This window comes from Lepus europaeus, chromosome X (assembly GCF_033115175.1).
Source record: "Lepus europaeus isolate LE1 chromosome X, mLepTim1.pri, whole genome shotgun sequence".
NCBI lineage: Eukaryota > Metazoa > Chordata > Mammalia > Lagomorpha > Leporidae > Lepus > Lepus europaeus.
This window is the reverse complement of record NC_084850.1, coordinates 111,288,960-111,311,107: the sequence shown is the minus strand read 5'-3', so window position 1 is coordinate 111,311,107 and position 22,148 is coordinate 111,288,960. Positions and strand designations below refer to the sequence as shown.

Genomic DNA, 22,148 nt, shown 5'->3' with positions numbered 1-22,148 from the left:
ACACCTAGTAAGCCCTATGCATGTGTATGTTAAAATAAAGAATGCAGTTTGTTTTTTAAGGGAATCACACTTGTGGCCATTGGCTTATATCAATTCAATCACATTTATCAGTAATTTCAGAGTCAGATGAATTGGTCAGCGATTAGGTTCATGACAGCTCAAGAATGTTTGAGCGCAACTATATTAGGAAGAGACAGTGAGAGCAGAACAAAGCACCACCCTGAGAGACCAAGGCTAGTTTTTAGAATCTTAGGACTTGATTAGGTCTTAGGTGCATATAGTTCAAGATCCTCATTTTATAAATGATGAAACTGAGACCAGAGACTTTAAGTGATTTTTTCACAATTAAAACACAATTGGGCAGGCACTTACCTACTAGAATAGCCTTGCTTTGCTGATTCTGGGGATCCTGTTCTTGTTTATAAGTGCCCTGGGCCACCCCTGTTTCTCCCTGTGACATCATTGAGTCAGAGGCAATGGCCCGAAAAGCAGCTTACAATACATTTCTGCATACCTTTCACTTTCTTTGTTTCTCTTTTTTGCCCTCTTTAGCGATTCACACAATTGCACATCTATTCAATGTGGAGTGGTGTGTGAATGCCCGAGTCAACAATTCTGATAATTACTCGATAGCACTCTCTGAAATTGGGGACAAAAAGAATGAAACTTACCTCAATTTTGTTCGAGAGAGAATCAAGGTAAGCCATTCATTTCCTGATTCAATTGTTCCCTAAGCAGTTAAAGCTGAGGACTAGATTTCAGTGAGTGAAGGTCATGATATGGCTAGAACCACAACAAAAGTTGGCCAATCATCAGGACAAGTCTGTAGGTTATAAGAATGTGAATACATGGCTGGCGCCGCGGCTCACTAGGCTAATCCTCTACCTGTGGAGCCAGCACACCGGGTTCTAGTCCCGGTTGGGGCGCCGGATTCTGTCCCAGTTGCTCCTCTTCCAGGCCAGCTCTCTGCTGTGGCCAGGGAGTGCAGTGGAGGATGGCCCAAGTGCTTGGGCCCTGCACCTCATGGGAGACCAGGAGAAGCACCTGGCTCCTGCCATCGGATCAGCGTGGTGTGCCGGCCGCAGCACGCCAGTCGCGGCGGCTATTGGAGGGTGAACCAACGGCAAAAAGGAAGACCTTTCTCTCTTTCTCTCACTGTCCACGCTGCTTGTCAAAAAAAAAAAAAAAAAAGAATGTGAATACAGAGAGAATGTCTCCCACTTTTCTGATGCCGTGTATGGAGGATCTGTAGATGCTTCCCAGTTCCTTAAACTCACCTGTGAGAATGTGTGCCTTGGAGCCTGTAGTAACTCAGGCTCTCTCATGGCCATTCCTACCAGTCAGAAAAGCCAGGATTTTGTTTTTAGTCAAACAAAATTTGATTTATTACTTACTACAACAAATGAAAGTTCACACTATGAGCAAGTCTGGGGCATCTCATGGGGTGTTAAGAGGAATTTGCTGTAAGGTTTAGTTTTCTTTTTTGTTTTAAAGATTTATTTATTTGAAAGGCAGAGTTATAGAGAGACAGTTATAAAAGAAGAGATACAGAGAGAGAGAGATCTTCCATCTGCTGGTTCACTCCCCAAATGGTAGCAATGGCCAGCACTGGGCCAGGCCAAAGCCAGGAGCCAGGAGCTTCTTCTGGTCTCCCACGTGGGTGCAAAGGGCCCAAGCACTTGGGCCATCTTCTGCTGCTTTCTCAGGCACATTAGCAGGGAGCTGGATTGGAAGTGGAGCGGCCAGGACAGGAACCAGCATTCATATGGGATGGCTGGTACTGCAGTTGGAGGCCTTACCTGCTGTGCCACAGCACTGGCCCCATAGATTTAGTCTTAAATTAGACGGTTTGAAGGAGAGGTTAGGAAAACAAAGCTTTGCTCTAGATTGTTTATTATTAAGAATTGGGTATAGTTCTAGGACCAGGTAGCTTAATATATTTCCCTAGGAGACAGAAGGAACAGAATGAGGCCATATCTTTAATAGGTAAAGAGGCAGGAGTTACCTGTGTTTTGGTCTGAGCTCAGACATGATTTCAAAGTGGTCTTGTGTTTATTGCATTCCATCACAGTCAGAGTATGACTTAGTCTGAGGTTGGTGTTTTATGAAATTACGTATGTGAAGTAGGGAACACCCCTGGCCTGGTGTTAGCGTCGGCCAGCCACCAACTGGCAGCTGTCAGTGGTGCTGTGTTCTTTCTTACCCACAACATCTGAGTGGTGGCCCACCATTTATCAGGCCTCGAGAAGCTTGGTGCCCTGGGAGTGACATAACAGGTCTCAAGGGCGGTCACGAGGATATCCAGAGGCAAGGACTTCTTCCATCCCTGCAGTTGTTGAAGCTTCCTACACTCAGAGAAACTCAGAGTCACAGTCATGTGCCCAAAGGCTTGGGAAGATGGCTCAATCATATTGAGTTCCAAACATGTTTTCTTGTATTTAGAAAAGTTCATAAGGGGCTGGCATTGCAGCATAGCGGGTAAAAGCTGCACCTGTGACACCAGCATGCCATGTGGGCGCCAGTTCATCTCCTGGCTGCTCCATTTCAGATCCAGATCTCTGCTAATGACCTGTGAAAGCAGAGGAGGATGGCTCAAGTGTCTGGGCCCCTGCACCCACATGGGAGACCCAGAAGCAGCCCCTGGATCCTGGCTTTGGCCTTGCCCACCACTGGCCATTGCAGCCATCTGGGGAGTGAACCAGCGGATGGAAGACCTCTCTCTGTCTCTCCCTGTCTCTCTGTAACTCTGCCTTTCAAATAAATAAACAAATCTTTCTTTTTTAAAAAAGAAAATTTCATAATAGAAGACTCATTTTGTGAAAGAATTTATTATACTCAGACTGACATGGGAAAAATTTGCCTGATATACTTAGGGACAGAATCAAACAAAACAGAAGTTCTTTTCCCTCAATATTTTGAATAATTAACCTTTACACTGTTCATCGTTTGCCAAATGACACATAAGATTGGTGATATGAACATAATAAGGTGAGCAGACGCTATCACTCTCTGCTCAGATCTCCTTAGATCACTTTGACTATATCTGTGCTCTTCCTCTCTCTCTTTTTTTAAGATTTATTTTATTTATTTGAAAGAGTTACAGAGAGAGGGAGAGAGAGAGAGAGAAAGGTCTTCCATCTGCTGGTTCACTCTCCAGATGGCCGCAATGGCCGGAGCTGAGCTGATCCTAAGCCAGGAGCCAGGAGCCAGGAGCCAGGAGCTTCTTCTGGGTCTCCCACGTGGGTGCAAGGGCCCAAGGACTTGGGCCATCTTCTACTGCTTTCCCAGGCCATAGCAGAGAGCTGGATCAGAAGAGGAGCAGCCGGGACTAGAACCGGTGCCCATATGGGATGCTGGCACTTCAGGCCAGGGCTTAAACCCACTGCGCCCACAGAGCCGGCCCCATCTTCCACTCTTCTGAGTGCTTTCATTTTCAATGATCTATAGTTGTATTCCTTCTTCAGAAGACTGCCTTGGAGATACTGAAGTCCTTTGCCCATAGGCTCATAGATCTAGAAGGGCCTATATGGTTACCTCTCCCTGGGTAACCTTTTGTCAATAACACTTGCGTGCAAGTCATGAAAACAGATTCCTCGCTTTGAGTCAAGATAAACTTTGTGGTGGACCTTGCTCTCCAGAGTTCCTCTGCAGGACCCAGCTGAGGCTATCGCCTGTGAAGCTTTTTCTGAGATCACCATGTTGCTTGACTTTTTCCTCTTTCCTGTCCCATTCCTCATTCCCTTACCAGTTTCTCATGGAACAGGTTTTGTTCTAAATCACTTTACCATGATTCTTCATCTCAGGGCTTGCTTCTGGCGAACCTAGGCTAAGATGCTAGGCATTCCCAGAATACATCTGCTGAAAAGCACTCCCAAATCAAAGGAGAAAGCGCTCCAGACACTTTCATAACACTTTATAGTCAATTTCTTTTATTTGATACTTCAGTGTATCAATTCATATTTACTATGGCATCTTAACCATATAAGCCATTTTAAAACGAATACCTATTCCAAATCCATATCTCTGTGTTGGATGATTAGGATTATCCTAAGGGGCAGTGAAAATACCTATTGCTATATATACTGGGCAGTTCATAAACGGGTACTCCTGCTTTGAGAGCCTACCATAATGTGAGTGTGTGTATGTGCTTATATTTTACAGAACCCTGAAGGAGGCCTGTTAGTGGCTGTAACTCGGTTGGCAGGCATCACTGGAATTATCATCACACTGTGCCTCATACTTATCATCACATCCTCCACCAAAATCATCCGGAGGTCTTACTTTGAAGTGTTTTGGTACACACACCATCTCTTCGTCATATTCTTCATTGGTCTTGCCATCCATGGAGCTGAGTAAGTGTTTAAACCCTGAGGCCAGGGACTTTATGTCTCTCTTTTACATGTGGTGCCTTGTAAGAAGCTCAGTGACCTTGCTGGTGAGTGGCCAACCTGCCTACTGAGGGAACGTGAAAGGATGGCAGATATCAGTTCAATAAAAACCTCTCAGCAGCACTTTCGTTTTTTACACCCAACTAATTGGTATTGATAATGCAGTTATTTATAGCAAGCCTGACAAAAACACCAAGCTTTGAGTATAAAACGTGATGAGAGCACTGGTAGGCTCCTGGATGTCTATAACAATATCTCCTGTGGCTTAGTCACTATTGAATTAGACAAACCCACAAAATAGAGGGCTTAATGGTTAATCACTTTAAAGGGGTTTTCTGCTGTTCAATCAGTTACAACCTAAGCCAATAAGCATTTATTGGTTGCCTACCGTGTATGAGGAGCTGTCTCAGGCACCATGGGAATACTAGCAGGAAAAATACATGGATATTGTCTTCAAACATTCTACTCTATTAAACGTAGCTGCTAATTTCTATTGAGCACTTGCTCTACATCAGGTTATGTGCTAAGAATTTGACATAAAATATTTCTTTTAGTCCCCAAAATATATAGATACTCTCACTATCCTCATTTACTGGGAATAGTATTGCACACAAGGAATCTGAAACTAAAACCAGTGAAATATGTAGGCAAGGCCACACAGCTGGTAAGTCCGCTACCTAGGAATGGAGCCCAGGTGATCTAAAGCAGCCTGTGATACATGCTGTAATAGATATGCGGTACCTGGATGCGTGCTTGGGAAAGTTTGCCTTATTGGGAATCCTTTTTGATACCAGGTTTCCTTTTTTACTGTTCACACCACCTGCACACAAAGGCAGGCCTGGGGAAGTTTCCTGATGGGTATAGGACTCCAGGAAACTAGGGGTAGGGGGATTACACGCTCATGGTTCAAACCTTCAGCTCAGAACCAAGTTTAGAGATGGCCACGATATGAGTATGAAAAGGGAAGGGTGGGAGAGGCATCCCTGTATGCATTCTAATCCTCCTTGATGAATTTGACCTTGATAAATAATTTCTAAGCACTGAGGAATCAGTGTAGACAAAGATTCTCTTGGAGTGAGTCTTTGGTTGAGCAGTTAAGAAGCCTGCAAATATGCCTGCTTTCCATGTTGGAGTGCCTAGGTTTGATAACCAGAATTTGCTACTTGCATTGATACCCAGCTCTAGCTCCTGACTCCAGCTTCCTGCTCAAGTGGACACGGGGAGGTGGTGATTATGACTCAAGTAATTGGATTCCTGCCACCCAAGTGGGAGACTTGGATTCTCTTCCCAGCTCCCAGTTTTGGCCCTGCCCAAGCCTGATCATTGTGAGCATTTAGGAGTGAAGCAGCAGATGGAATTTCTTTCTCTCCCCCACATCCTGTTTTCTTTCTTTCTCTATCTGCCTGTATCTCTGCCTCTCAAATAAAAAAGAAAGCAAAGAAAAAAAAAACCTCTTAATTTTCCTTAAGAAATTGAGTTATCTGTCAATGAGACTTAGTCATAATCCAGTGGTTTCAGTTTCTCTGAAAGGCATGTTTCCCTCTCTGTAGTTTACTAATATGGCATTCTTCATTTGTAGGTTTCACAGATATCTATCTCCCTTTGTAGAAGACTGAGGACAAATTCTCCATTTGAAGAGAATTTGCTACTTACATTGGTTAGGTGATTTCTCATAGTCTCATGGCTAGGTAGCAGTTTAACTGGGATTAAAATGCAGGTTTCTGGAATACTGGTCCTACCAATGAAAAGGAGAAAAGCAGATCGGCTTTCTATCATTTATTCTCCACTTGAACATGGGCATGAAGAGAACTTTAGTATCTTTTTTTGAACTCTTTCTTTGTTTTAAACATTTTTTAACACCTCATGACAATTGATTAGTAAAATAAACTTTTCATGAGGTATTGTCATACCTATTTTACAGCTAAATAAACTGAGGTTCACAGGAAGTTATATAATTTGCCTGAGGCCATCAAAGTAGTAAGGGCTGAAACTGAGATTTGAAGCACAGGCTGTCTTGCTTGAAATAGAATGGTTTTTGTTAGTCAATACACTTTGAGTTGCCAAATCATCCTGTTTTGAGTCACTACTCTTTGTAAAATTAGGGTAGTAATACTTGCCTCAGGTTTGTTATGAGGATTGACTGAAATAGTTTGAGTATAGTGCCTTTCTTTAGTTTTGGCACATCATAGGTGCTTGATACATGGTAATTCTCTTCCCCAAGGCCTCAGATACAAAGGAGTGGTTAATAACCTCGAATTAGAACATTGTCAAAAAAATATCAAATGGCATGATAAAATTTAGGTCTTCAAGGTAAACTGGGAAAGGACCTTCTGTTTCTCTTCTATGTTCTGAAGACCCTGCCATGTGTGTTCTTCAAAGTCAGAGACATGATTTACCTAACTTTGTGCCTCCCTCCCTCCATCACCATTTAACCCAGCATTGTCTTGTTTTTTAGTTCATACTTATTGAACTGAAATGAATGAGCTCTAACACTTCAAGGTGCATTCTATCTGTTCTGATATTTCTGAAAATGCTATTATCACCCTATAGTCATGTCTTCTCAAATAGATTTCAACCTTTGGGTTTCATTTTTAGACAATTTTTAGACAATAAGCAAAGCACTTAGGTTAAGCCTCAGGGCTACTGTGTCTAACTGTTTGGGTTGTCCACTATACCAGGGTACCTGCCACAGAGGGTAATGTTTGCCTATAGGACTGACCTCATAGAATCGGTGCCTTTTTCTAATTCATTGGAAAGCAGTTACCCTGTTCTATTTGTACTTTTTCTAGTTTTGTTTGCTTGTTTGTAAATAAAAATGATACTTGATACAGAAGCACAAATTCTTCCTTTAGTAAGATGCATTGGTGATCCAAGACTTACCCTCTATAACATTACATTAAAGATATTCCTTGTGATAGTGCACATATTTTCCATTGCTCAAGATCACATATTTTATTCTTTGCCTCTAATTTAGTCAGAAGTGGTGGTAAGATATTCCTTTTAAGTGAAACTTATAGGACCTGTGTTGAAAGAGTCAAAAAATTCCCAGAATCTTAAAAATTCTAGTTTCTTGATACTAAATGATCTAAACTTATATTTTTCTCCCAGACGAATTGTACGTGGGCAAACTGAGGAGAGTTTGAAGAAACATGATCCACTGATGTGTGAGCAATATATCTCAGATTGGGGAAAGATAAAGGACTGCCCTGTCCCAGAATTCTCTGGAAACCCTCCTATGGTATGTACAATACATTGTTATTATTACCATTTAATTACTGACAATCTTCAAACTGTGTCTAAGAAACATGTACAAATGTCATAGAGCTTTCCATTATAAATGCTATGGGACTGCTAAAATGTTGTATAAGTGTCTGCTTTTCTCTACTGTACTTATTGGATAACATTGTTTCCTGAAAAGTAAATTTTTCATTGTTCTTCTATCAACGTCCTGATATAGAACTTAGAAAAGCAGTGTGTTTAAAAGTATTACTTGGTTTCAAGAGGTTCCATCTCTTTTCCTCTGGATGTTAGGATGTTAGGGCCACAATAACACCAGTTGATGTTTTTCAGAAGGACATTTGGGGATTCCAGCCTGAACTGAATATTTTAGCTCAAATGAATCACTTGTAAGGAGTTAGGGGCCTCTTCAGAAAGTAAGATTTTCTGTATGGCTGTCAGAACAGGGAGGGAAATTGATGAGATAGCACATTGTGTATCCTGTCAGTATCAAGAGGTCCCATCTATGAGGCATAAATGAAACAGGACAGTCAGGTTCATACCAATACTCAATGGCACCATGTGGTGGAGCAGGAGTATAGCAAAGCAGAGCAAGGGAAAACATGGGAAAATAATTTCCTTCTTTTATAAGGATTACTGAAGGGCTCTGTTTTGTGCATTCTCAATATCTCCACTACATAAACTGAGAAGTAGGCCCTGTAATCTATGTTTTCTTCCACTGGGAGAAAATATGAGTGTACTTTATTGGTTATTGTGCTAGCCATTGGTATAAAGATAGGCAAAAGTCAACATCTGTACAAGGTTTCTGAACAGTATTATTAGTTTTCCCTTAAGGACAGTGTAATATAAAGGCACATTTCTCATCCCGTCTCCTTTCTTTTTTCCCACTCTCTTAGCATCAGAGGACTCTTCTGCTAGACATAACATGTTATGTAAGGAATTCACATCTTTAAGCATTTTTGCTCCTTAATGAAAGCAAACAAACGAATCAGTGCACTGCTCCACTACATGCAGACATCAGTGGAAAAGACAAAAAGGGAACCATGTTGCTGGTCCTCTCATGCATTAGGGAAGGTATATTTCCTCGATGACAGCTGGAGTCAGAATTCTATTGCTGTAACAGTCATCCACCTCATAGGATCTTCTATGTCTCTGGAGATATTAGGGGTGATGCCAAATCTGGCTCCACTCAATGGCATCCCATGGTAGCACACAGGAACCAAATGGATGTTGCAAGCCTATTTTACATACTTGTCCCATGGAAACAAAAGCCAACAGCAGAACATTCCTGATTTCTGGCTGGGGGGGTATTATTCAACTTTGGCTGGAGATGGGGACATTTGGATGCACTCAACTTTCAATAATAAATTTCCTAAAAAATCATTTAATAGAAAAAGCGTATGTGAATCTGTGGGAAGCACTGAGTTGTTTTTCTCCCTTGAGTCCATTCTGCAAAGCCATCTTTTAGATGATACTGCCTTCTAAAAGTCTTTGTTAGTTTAAGTATTAGACTAGGAACTCAACTGGTGCAGTCCAAGGATGAATCTATTTGGATTAAATGCTTTTATATATCCAAAAGAGTAATACCAGTATTATGAAACTCTGCATATTCTGAACAGAGAGATATCTAGAAAAATCTGAAAGTATTAGGGTTTGTCTCAATTCAGCAAGCACATTGAATAGCTCCTAGAATTTACCAAATACTGAAGAAATAGCTAAACTCTTGCACAAAATCTATAATCTTACACAAGATTAATCTCTGACTACATGGCAATTACAAGATTGCATTAAAATATCATGTTGCTGAAATGATATCCTTTAGAGAAATGTTAATTCTGAAACCAACCTTGCTCTGCTGTAGAGTTACTGCAATGCAGTTGCGACACTAGAGGAAATTCCATTCTTGTAGGCAGTTCCTCTTGGTGAAGTTTCATACTGCAGATACAGTTCCTCAATGTGGCTAAGCAGAATGTTCATTTTTTTACTGACTTAATACTTTATCATAATTTCAGATATTTTTACTTATTCTGTTGTAAGGAAAATTTACTTATTTTATGTCAAATATTTAAACAGTCCTATAAAGATTAACTTGGCTTCCAAGATTTTTTTGTCCCTCTGAATCTTTTATTAGCTATAATCCCTTAACACACTTCATTTTCATTTTTGCTTGTGTTACAGACCTGGAAATGGATAGTGGGTCCCATGTTCCTATATCTCTGTGAGAGGTTGGTCCGGTTTTGGCGATCTCAACAGAAGGTGGTCATCACCAAGGTATTGGCTACGAGTAGTCAGTGTCTAACTATTTCATGGACAAGTCCACCAGGGCTTTCTATAACATTGGTTACAGCAGTCTTTTATTCAGTTTTCTTCTGATTAAATTCAAAGCAGAGAGAAGACCTACAGTATTTTATTCACTGTATTCAGGATAGAAATCAAAAGGTTGGGCCTTTGATTGGGATACTAAAACTTATCATTTTCTGTGTTAAATTGTAGACAAATGCTTTGTATGCATGAATTCCTCCAGCCAGCATAGGGGCATTATGTGATTAGTTAGAAGTAAAGAAGAAAAGAGTTGAGTTCAAACAGCATAAATGAGAATTAAAATTGTTAGATGCCAGAAGAACCAAGGACTCAAGGATAGATTGGTTTGAGTTTGAAATATGTTCCCAGGTCACCTTCACCTCTTGTTCTGTGCTTTATATGTAATCACAGAATATCAAAATTGAAGTGCCCCAAATCTCAAGCTAATCAGTAACAAAGCTGCATCTCAGATTTGGTCTCATAACTCCAAGTCTACTGTAGTCCCCTCTCCACCACTCTGCAACACACATTTCTATGCTTTTTCTCATCACAAAACAAACAAGTATATACCCAACTAGATAAGCATAAATGGAAACTCCTTGTTATAGTTTCAGGAAACACAAGGTGAGACTATTTTTATCAAATAAAACTTAATTCAATTTGACCCAGTCCAAAAGTATTGACCAAAAGCCTACTATGGGTCATTTTTGGAAAACATACAGATTCTTTCTGACTCTACCCTAGATTTTCTCATTTGGTGTCTATGAAGGGTTATAGTAAGATGAGTCCAGCTGACATTAGAAGTCTTGAAATACAGGAAGCCACAACAGTTCTCCTTTTATATTTATAATAGATTGTAAGAAAGAAACCCACAAATCAGCAAAACAAGCTGCCACGAAATTTCCCTTACTAAACAAGAGATGACTGAAGCAAACAAATATTTCTCTTGAGCTTAGTTTTAGGGAAAACTTGCTTTTCTGTGAAGAAAATACATAACCATTTCCTTCTTTCATAAAGAAATATAAGGAACAAGAGTATTCCAGTGAGAATGATATCCACTAGTATATCTTATTTAGTTAAATTCTATTTGTTCTAGTGGTGGCAAAATTTCAATACGATAAAAAATTGCTTTCATCACACAAAATTGCAACATGCTATAAATATTTCAACATAATTTTCATTTTCTGTTTTCAAGATGAATCTTTACAATGTCTCATTTCATTGCAGAAGAGAAGTTGTTTATAGCTTTATCATGTAAGATACATTTAATTCACAAGTTTTGGAAATGCCTGACTATTTTTATTAGAAGAATTTCCCACATTCCCACAACTCCTCAGGTGTGAAAAAAATCCTCCATATCAGTCAATATTTAAAAACCATTATTTTTTTCTTTTAATTTTTATTTTTAGTTGGTTGTCACACAATAATTGTACATATTTATGATGCACAATGTGGTATTTTTATACTTGTGTACATTGTGCAATGATAAAATCATGATATTTAACATATCCATCACCTCAAACATTTATCATTTATTTATAGTGGAATCATTTAAAATTTTTTATTCTAGCTTATTATTTTAAATATACACTCCTTTATTGTTATCTATAGTCACCTACTGTACAATAGAACACCAAAACTTATTCTTCCTATCTACCTGTAACATTGTACCTGTTGACCAACCTCTCCCTATGCCCCTCTTCTCTTACACCTCCCAGTCTCTGGTAACCCCCTTACTCTACTCACAACTTCTATGACATCAACTTTTGTAGATCCCACATATAAATAGTATCATGCAGTACTTGTCATTGTGCCTGGATTATTTCACTTAGCACCACATTTTCTTATCCACTCATCAGTGGATGGACCCTTAGATTAATTCTGTATCTTGGCAATTGTGAATAGAGCTGCAATAAACATTTGAACTAAGGTATCTCTTTGACAAGAACCTGTATATTATTTTCTATATTTCTCTTTATTGTGTTCTATTTTTAAAATATTCATGTACTCACTAGTTCACAGACATTTATTTACCCTTTTGCTTTTATTAATAAAGCTGCTATGTACATTTGTTTTCATGTACCATAAGGAAGAAAGACAATGAGTGAGTACCACCTGGCTTGAGAAGAGGTGCATAGTGTACTTCCCAGGTAGGGAGAAATATAGAAACAACGAATGAAATTGGGCAAGTCCAAGGTGTGATTCTGGACAAAAACAGCAGCAGAGTTAGACTTCCTTTGGAGGATGTTGCTATTTCACAAGCCAATGATATCCCCTTCTTCCTGTCTATCTGCTAAGGCCTGTTTTCATCTCCTGGCAAGACAGGAAGGCTGAGTAGGAAACCATCACTTTTTTTAAAAAAAAAGTTTACACTGTTATTGTCTTTTCAGAAAAAAAAATCACAAGAGGCTGATTTCTTAGGTTGAATTCCCTGGTAAAGACTGAGACAGAGATGCATGTAGAAAATTTACAGGGGCATACGTTCAGGAGATGAAACTGTAAAGTAAATAAGAAAGGGTAGTGGAGAGGGAAAAGTTGACCCAAATGCTATTGCAATTGGAGCCTTAGCTGATACCACAAGAGAGTGCTGGGGTTGGGATGGACCCATAGATTGTCCCAAATTGAGGAGAGAGAACTAGACCTTTGTATCCCTTTATCAGCTTGGCATTGGCTATAGTTTGTAAGCAAAGGCAATTTCCAGTGGCAGACACATCTCTTGGAAGTACTGCTGCTTTGCTCCCAAAGTAGGTACCTGAACAGAGCATCTTAGCTCAGAATTTTACCTATACAGACACTGAAAATACAAGTATTTAGGGAAAGTGTTTTTTTCCAGAGACATGCTTTTTATTCCATAGGTGGTCACTCACCCTTTCAAAACCATTGAACTACAAATGAAGAAGAAAGGATTCAAGATGGAGGTGGGGCAATATATTTTTGTCAAGTGCCCCACGGTGTCCAAGCTGGAATGGCACCCTTTCACACTGACCTCTGCCCCTGAAGAAGACTTCTTTAGCATCCATATCCGTATCGTGGGGGACTGGACAGAGGGGCTATTCAATGCTTGTGGCTGTGATAAGCAGGAGTTTCAAGATGCATGGAAACTACCTAAGTGAGTATAAAACATCTAAAGCAAAGGTGCATAAGTTCAGGAAAAATGGCATAAGATAGTTCCTTTTCACCCTTATCTCGCTGTATTATCTCCTGAGCCCCTGATAACATACAGAGGTTCTAAGAATGCAAATCCCTATCACTGTGTTTTCCATTACATGAATGTGTTTTATTAATGCTGTTTTATAAATCTCATATTAAATATAAAACATATTAGTCAAATATTAGTAAAGGATAGTCCCAAGTTCCTTTAGTATATGAAAGTCAAAGCAAAATTACAATAACTTTCCTAACAAACAAAATTGTAGTATTTGAAAGAACTCCTTAAACTTTAATGGGCATAACTTGAGGGTAAATGCCATATATTATTTTCTTTGCCTCCTTCTCCTCATATGCCTAAGACAGTATCAGGCAGTTCATAAATGCTGAAGAAAAGCTTGCTTAATAATTGTTCAAAGAATAGACAAATGGAGAATGGGGATATTCGGTCTACAAGATGTTAGCTGTGAAGATGTCAAGATGTCAGTGTGAAGTAGAGAATTCTAGCTTCAATGTTCAAAATGTAAGCAAGAATTCAAGTGGTGATTCCCTAGCAAGAGATACAGGTGTGTGTGTGTGTGTGTGTGTGTGTGAAGAGTGGTGAAGCAACAAAAAAAATACCCATGCTGAGATTTCAAATGTTTTGAAGTTAGTTAAAAAGTCATCTTATATCCAACCCCAACATAGCTGGGTTGAGTGTTGAGTTGGTTGCTTGAAATCTATTTCACAGAAAGCCTCCCATAGATACTTTGTCCCAGTTTGAATAGACATATTATACATCCCCAAAAATAACAGGTGTCCCATGTTACTATGAAGAACAAGCGATCTATGTAACAATTTCCTCTCCACTTCCTTGCAGAATAGCAGTTGATGGGCCCTTTGGCACAGCAAGTGAAGATGTGTTCAGCTATGAGGTAGTGATGTTAGTGGGAGCAGGAATTGGGGTCACGCCCTTTGCATCCATCCTCAAGTCAGTCTGGTACAAATATTGCAACAATGCCACGAATCTGAGGCTCAAAAAGGTATGTTCCTTCATTTCCTGGAGGGCCTGCAGTGGTCATCACACTTTGCCAAGTGAGGCCTGAGAGTGTGTTAAGGGCTAAGGCTGATTGAGGCCAGAAAAAGTGAAGAGAAATGTTAGGTGGTTCCAGAGAAGCAGATGTCTTTTCAAAGGACTATTGGGTAAATTACATGTACTTCCATACTCATATAAGAAGGCTTATTATTGAAAGCAATATGCTGGTTTTGTATATCATTACTGGAAACTCAGAAGAAAGAAAGTTGGGAAACAGTGAAAACATTTACAACAGCAAACCAATAGCTATCTTTTTTGTCTATGGTATTCTAATATTTACCCACATTTAAATATTTTCAAAAGGTATAAATATTGAGTATGTATAATTTCATATTCTGGCTTTCTAAATATATTATAGAAAGTATGTTCAGGCTTTAAGATAATCTCAATGATTCTTTCATTTTCCATTGAGAGAACATAGAACAATTTTTCCATCACCCCGTGTTAGATATTGAGATTGATTCAATTTCTACCTCACCCCTTACTCCCCAAATACATTTTGCAGGAATAAAGCAAGAAACATGAAATTTTGACTTTCTCATGGATATATTCTCAGGATCAATTCACAGAGGACTTTTTGTTACATGTGAATTTAGTTTCATTGCCTGATGAAATATATCTTTAATAAATCTCGCCTAGACTAGCTGGTGCCAGTCTAGATTCCAACGGCCTTTCTGAGAGGAAGGACAAAGGAATCCAGGGATTCTGGGAAAGTGAGAATAGTTCTCTAGAGGGAAAGATATTTCTGAGGTTAATTTACTCATTGCCTTGCCAGTGTGAAGGCCAGAGCAAGATCGCGTGAACTAGCCTGTGCTGTGTCCAGAGCTTTCTGAAAACCTGTACTGCTAGACATCCTGACCGTCAGGAAAAGGTTTGGGGACAGTAGAAGTCCACATGTTAACGAAGATCAAGTCTATCTAAATATAACCTGTGCCTCTTTCAGATCTACTTCTACTGGCTGTGCCGTGACACACATGCCTTTGAGTGGTTTGCAGACTTGCTGCAGCTGCTGGAGACACAGATGCAGGAGAGGAACAATGCTGGCTTCCTCAGCTACAACATCTATCTCACCGGCTGGGATGAGTCCCAGGTGAGGGCAAGGGTCCACATCTCAGGTCCTTCCAGTAGTGTCCAGGGCTTACCAGTTTCCCCTTCATTATTGGTATTTTACGTGCCCTGTTTCTTCCAAGGTCAGTTAATGGTTTGAGTAATCCATCCCAGTTACTCTCACTCAGTGTCTCCACATGATGTTAAAACTGTTGAGACTATATCCAAAGCTAAAGAGCCTGTAAAGGAAGAAAATCCTTGACTATTAGATTATTAGAGCAATGTTCTCACCAGAGGATTAGTCTCAGACAAAAAGGGTAAGATGCTCCACTGTATTATGGGAAAAACATACTAGTTTCCTCATTCTCTCTCACTCTCTCTCTTGGTATGTGTGTGGGTATTCCTTTAATTTATATGTTTATGCATGTTTTATAATATACTCAATACATTGCTAGTTGTTAAGCATATGCACTCAGCTTTCCATACCTGTACTGACCATATCATTATCCACTACACAATACAGTATAGCACTTATTTACACAGCATTTCCATTGTATTAGGTGGTATAAGTAATCTGGAGATGATTTAAAGTGTATGGGAGGATGTGTTTAGGTACCTGCAAATGCTACCTCATTTTATGTAAGGGACTTGAGCATCTTCACATTCGGAATTTGGTAACTTCAGCAGGGCTGGGGATGTGCCAGGAGAGTGGAAACTAAACCTGACAGACACCAAGGGACAGCTTACTATGTTCCCATTATTATTCTTAGAATTTACATAAATTGCCTTATTTTATCCTCTCCACAACCCTCCAAGGTTATTATTATCCAAATTTTACAGATGAAGAAATCAAGGTCCAGAATAGATTCAGTCATTTGCCTAAGAGAACCCAACAAGTGGCAGAGTCAGAACGCTTCTGAACCTGCACTCTTAGCAACTCTCAGTAGTTTCTGGTTACTTCTTTTTTCCTTTTCCCACAAACTTTTTGAAGTACTTTCTTTTTTCTTCTTTTTTAAAATTTTTTATTTAATAAATGTAAATTAACAAAGTACAACTTTTGCATTGTTGTGGCTTCCCCCCGCATGACCCCCCTCCCACCCATAGCCATCCCATCTCCCACTCCCTCTCCCATCCCACTCTTCATCAAGATTCATTTTCAATTATCTATATATACAGAAGATCAACTTAGTATATACTACGCAACGATTTCAACAGACTGCACCCACACAACCGCACAAGATATAGAGTACTGTTTGACTAGTAGTTTTACCGTTAATTCTCATAGTACAACACATTAAGGACAGAGATCCTACGTGGGGAGCAGGTGCACAGTGACTCCTGTTGTTGATTTAACAATTGACACTCTTATTTATGACGTCAGTAATCACCCGAGGCTCTTGCCATGAGCTGTCAAGGCTATGGAAGCCTCTTGAGTTCACCAACTCTAAACTTATTTAGTCAAGGCCATATCACAGTGGAGGTTCCTTCCTCCCTTCAGAGAAAGGTGCCTTCTTCTTTGATGTCCCATTCTTTCTGCTGGGATCTCATTCATCTGGTTATAATTTGTAAATGAATCAACAAATATTGCTTGGAGGTGATATGCAAGGGTGAAGAGTTCATGGATATTGCATGTTATAAAGAAAATGAAGTGTAGATTTCAAATATATTTGCACTGAATAAACTTACCTTTAAATTTCATTTTTCCATCAACTTTTTGAAGCACCCCGCTGTGTGTGTGTGTGTCTCTCTCTCTCTCTGTGTAATGTATATATGTGTGCATGTGTGTGCACATATACACATGATGGTGCAAAGAACTTTTGAGATCTATGTGTAGTTTTTTCATAATATGCATTTTCCATGAACATTTTTATGACTCCTCCTTTGACTATATTTTAGTGTACGGTTGTTTCAGTTCTTAGTGACTCTTAAAGGAATGGTAGTATGTTAGGGTCAGGAGAGAAAGTCAAACACAGAGCAGTGAGAAAAACGGCAAAGCACTACCTATAGTTCAATGCCTGACTCAAGTGCGGTGATCCTAAACTTCCCTATGATCACATTCCACCTTCCTTCTTTGCTCTCATTAGGATACTTCGCCTCTTCATGACACTCACCACACTCCCCTCTTCTACAAATAAGATTATTTATATTTATACTTCAAGGTTTCCTGTTCCAGATTGAAAATTCCCTGGGCAAGACTCAGTTTGTTCATTTTTGGTTACCTCCTAGCCTCTAGCATGTTTTTACAGCATCTCTCTTTTCTTTTCTTTCCTGAATTCTTGTTCTTTCTTGTAGGCCAATCACTTTGCTGTGCACCATGATGAGGAGAAAGATGTGATCACAGGCCTGAAACAAAAGACACTGTATGGACGACCCAACTGGGATAATGAGTTCAAGACAATTGCAAGTCAACACCCTAAGTAAGGAGTCCCTCACCAAAGTGTTCTTGAGGCTAGTGATCTCCTAAAGTAGCAGCTGCCAGGCATGGCTAGACTTGTCTATTGCAGACTGAGATACCCATGTTACTATATAAGTGTTGAATTCCTGCCCAGTAGGGAATTTGACATATCCCTGACTTTAAGACACAATCTTAACATCACACCAAAATTACCAAAAGTCAGTAAAAACAAAGATACCCCGACACTTATCCTGCTCATCCCAAGTAGAGCCATAGCTTGGTTCTTTCTTTTAATCTCCCAAATTTCACTAGTTTATCTACTTCTTTTAAATATTCAACATAATTTATACTTATTACTAAGGAGATCCTATCCTTGAATTCAGTTATAACTTCTGGGTTTAAAATCTTAAATTAAAAGATGATCCAAGGTCCTTTTTATTTGCACTAAAGGTTTGGCTGCCATGAAACTTTGAGAGGATCCCCTATCTTGATAGAACACATGAGAAACTCAAGAGACCATCATGAATACATCTGCTAGCCACTGCTTCTTACACTTTAATGAGCATAACACCTGGAGAATCTTTCAAAAATGCAGATACTGATTTAGTAGGTCTGAGATGTGGCTCCAGAATCTGCATTCTTTTAAGCTACTGTTGAGGCTACTGGTCTGGAACCATACCTTGAAAAGCAAGGGTTTAGACTCTAAAGTTGACAAGAATGAAGCCACATGGAGCTGTTGGAGCTGTTGGCAGAGTTGGTATACTTAAGACAGGTTCCTGATTTAAAGATGCCAGAGAGGGATTGGGGGCACAAAGTTCTGAAGCCACAGATCCATGAACTTGCCACCATTTTCTCTATGGTAAAAGTTTCTCAGAACTCTGTGTGGCTGTCGTTTTCCTGGGAAGGTAACTGCCTTTTGAGTGATCTAGCTGTCCCACATACAGGACTGATCCACCTTCCAGCAATGTATTCTGAACTCTGTCATTTGTGAAAAAGATGAAGGGAACAGAGGGGACTCAGCCTCAAATCAACAGGAAATATCCCCACCTACTTTGTATTCTATCTCATCCCAAAGCCTGAATCTGTGTTTTTTCCCCCTTCTTTCCTGAAAGTACCAGAATAGGAGTTTTCCTCTGTGGACCTGAAGCCTTGGCTGAAACCCTCAGTAAACAGAGCATCTCCAACTCTGAGTCTGGCCCTCGGGGAGTGCACTTCATTTTCAACAAGGAAAACTTCTAATTCATCCCAACTACGAGGAAATAAATTTGGGTTATGCTGCAAAGTGCCCAAATAACTCTGGTTAATAATATAAGATCCTCTCTCTTTAAAAAAAATAGGAGGAAAAGAAACTGTAATGTTATGGACTCCCCTGAAAGCAATGTCGAAGACTGTTTTATCAGATAAGTTACATTTATATGGGGCTTTATGGTTTTCAGAAGACTTTTGCAAACATTAATTCCTTATTTCTTCTTAGTAATGCCAGAGGAAGATAGGGCCAGGATTCCTGGTCTCATTTTCGGGATTTAAAAATGGGAACTCAAATAGTTTTAGTAACTTTCCTGAGAGCAGATGTAGGCCATCTGAATCCAGATTTGGTAGTCTTTCCACAAAACCAGACTGTCTCAAAATTGTTTTTTATATTCAGAAAGAGGAAGCACACCAAGAAGTAATCATCATTTTATAGCTTGTGTCATCTTATCATTATTGTCATATTGAAGGAAAACTTCTAGATAAGAGATAATATGAATATACGCTTAGTATGTTTTAATACTTGCTAGTGACAGAATTGACATCTGAGCACACTCCAGTTTACCAACTCAACAGCCTAACTGGGTCAGAGATGCTTCCATGAAAAGTCTTAGACTGAAACCAGTGTCATAGTTGGCATTTACCATGCTGCGTGGCAGAGTGGATTCTCAAGGAAAGTTTGTTGAATGAATGAATGAAAATGCATTTAGAACCATTCAATACCAGGGTAGAATTGATTTAAAGACTTTGTGAGAATTATCTAAGGAAATAACTCCTGTTACTCTTATAGGTCAAAGGAATATAATTCTCCGGAGGGTAGAAAACAGGCTAAAAATCTTAACTAATAAGATGACCTAAAGGGTCCCTCAGATTCTTAGTTGAAGCATGGAGGAAAAGGCAATGGAGGCAGAGAATTGCTCTCCTGCCATAATTCTACTAGTCCCTCTAGTCCTGCTCTCTGTGCTATGAAAGGAATATGGAGTAATTTATTGCCTGAAAGGATCTCCCCCAGCCAGCCTTTGCAAATTCTGAGTTTAAGAAGTAGGACAAATATGCATTTCACATGCACATTTGCTTTAAATAGCACCCACCCCTTGTTCTACTTAAACACACACACACAAATGGATCTTTTTGTGTGTGGCTAATCGTTTTTTATATCATCATTATTTTTCTTCCTGAAATTTACATCCTAGAAACTCAAATTCCTCATTTACTGTGACATATTGAATACATACCTAATAGAGTGTTCTGGATAAAGGGAGAGTTTCTAAATCACTGTTAGTGTGGTCAGAAGCAGTTGTTTTTCTTAAAACTTCTCATTTCTGCGAACTAAAAAACAGCTTTATTTGCTCCATCCCCTGTGGCCACAGATATTTCAAGTTATTCCACTTTGGTACACAGGAACAAAGAGAAGAGAGCAGGGGAAGGGAAGAAGACTGGATTAGAAGCTAAGAGGTGGGAAGATGGAAGGGAACAAAGGAGAGTGAAAGAAAGTAAACATGACAAAAGGGAAAGGGAACGGATGACCATCTCACGTTAGTCACTTACTATCCCAGATTTCTTAAGGTTTTGAATGAATTACATGTACAGACTCATCTTATTTTCATTACATATGACATTGAACCTTTACATTTCGGTCGCAAATTTTGATGCTGAGTCAACACGTGCAGGGAACTGACATGAACTAAATAAAAACTTAGCTGTTCCTCATAGTACTTTGCATTACTTTGTAGTTTCTTTGATCTCCCAGGATCCTTGGAAACTAAGGGTCAGTTCTGACAAATAAGGCCTGCAGTGTGAATGCCACCTCCCCGGAAGGTACCAGGAATATCTCTGCTTAGAGAAACGTAGATCCAGCCTGTTCTCACTGCACCCCAGGTATCAGTTCATTCATTCAACAAATATTAGGTAAGCCATTACTATGACTTCGGTTCTGTGTGCATAGTTTCAGTTTTTCCCATCAAAATGTCAGCAGGATGAGAAACCTCAGTTCTAAGGAGTCTGACAATACTGGCCCTTGCTAATGTATTAGGCTTAAATAAAATCACCTCCATTTGTTGCCGTTTTCTATAACATCCCATTACCAAAATAAAGAGATATGCCTTGTGTTATCCTGGTTATGAAAGAATGAGTATAATAGTGCTTGCCATTGTGAAAGCTTCATTCTCTATCATTCTCCCAAGTCCCCAGCTGCCAGCATTGCTTTTTTAGGATTGAATATTTAGTATTTAGTAACAGGTATTAAGAGAATCATGAAGCATTGTTTTTGATCTTCAGGCCATGCAGGCTTTCCTTAGTTCCCCTGCTTTTGCAATATTGAGTTTATAAAATTTGAATACTTCTATTCATTATATGTGAATAATTTTGGGGAGGCATCTGGGAGATAATTTTTTAGGAAGAACTATTAAAACTGTGCTCAACTATTCGTCAGCTATCTGTGTCTGTGTTATTGAGCTTGCTACTGAAAGGTGAATTCAGCTATCAAAAATTTTCCTTTTCTCCAAGAAGGTTGAGAGGCCCTGTGTTTCTGCATGTGATGTGTCAAATACTGCGTGGTTTACGGGTTAGAAAGGGATAGCTGAGAACTAAGTTCCGTGGTTAATGTCCTGGTGACCCTCAGAGCCTGACCAGAATTTTGAAGATGAAGAAACTCCAGTATGACCTCTTTTTGCATTTCCATCAATCTTTTGTGTTCTAACTTCACAGCTGTGTGTTGTCAAATCAGATTCTGGACAAACTCATGGCTCTGTATTGGCCATTGTTCTAAATGAGTCACCTGGGTACAATCCCCACTGTTTAGGAAATGCTTAAGTGTCATACGGGTGTGGACATGACATGTTGCTGTGGAAGTCAACAAGTATCTCCATGGAGGGAAATAACATTAACTAAAACAAATGGCTATTATTGAAGTAGCTAGTATTTGGTATATCTCTCTCACTATGCCAAACATTTTCCATATATTTCAGCTAAACCTTCAATAACATCACAAGGTAACAGTTTTATTCCAATTTTATTGATAGGAAAACTGAGTCTGAGAGAGGATAAATAACAAGCAGAGGTCCCACAACTACTGGGTGGCTATGTCAACATTAAATCCACATCATTCTGGCAACAAAATCCATGTTCTTTATACTACACTAGCAGATTACACAAAGGATAAGTAATTAAGGATATTTTTAAAGCTATCGTGCTAGGTATCAATTATATACTAAGAATAACTAGGTAACAGTGGCGGTATGAGGTTTATGCCTTCTATGTGTCTTGGTATTTAGTTTTATAAAAACTAATGTATCTTATTAATGTTATTTTT

At 39.4% G+C, this 22,148-nt stretch overlaps 1 protein-coding gene across 1 annotated transcript in view; it reads left to right on the top strand.

Annotated features, from left to right (window-relative positions):
• The window catches only part of LOC133753306 (cytochrome b-245 heavy chain), a 35,317-nt gene extending 14,054 nt beyond the window's left edge, over positions 1–21,263 (top strand). Inside the window, exons 5-13 of the mRNA XM_062183826.1 lie at positions 553–698; positions 4,162–4,352; positions 7,497–7,626; positions 9,804–9,896; positions 12,782–13,035; positions 13,933–14,095; positions 15,092–15,238; positions 17,488–17,612; positions 18,703–21,263. Of these exons, the coding sequence (XP_062039810.1) occupies positions 553–698; positions 4,162–4,352; positions 7,497–7,626; positions 9,804–9,896; positions 12,782–13,035; positions 13,933–14,095; positions 15,092–15,238; positions 17,488–17,612; positions 18,703–18,829 (1,376 nt within the window). The 3' untranslated portion in view covers positions 18,830–21,263. The remainder of the gene's footprint in view (positions 1–552; positions 699–4,161; positions 4,353–7,496; positions 7,627–9,803; positions 9,897–12,781; positions 13,036–13,932; positions 14,096–15,091; positions 15,239–17,487; positions 17,613–18,702) is intronic.
• The last annotated feature ends 885 nt before the right edge of the window (positions 21,264–22,148 follow it).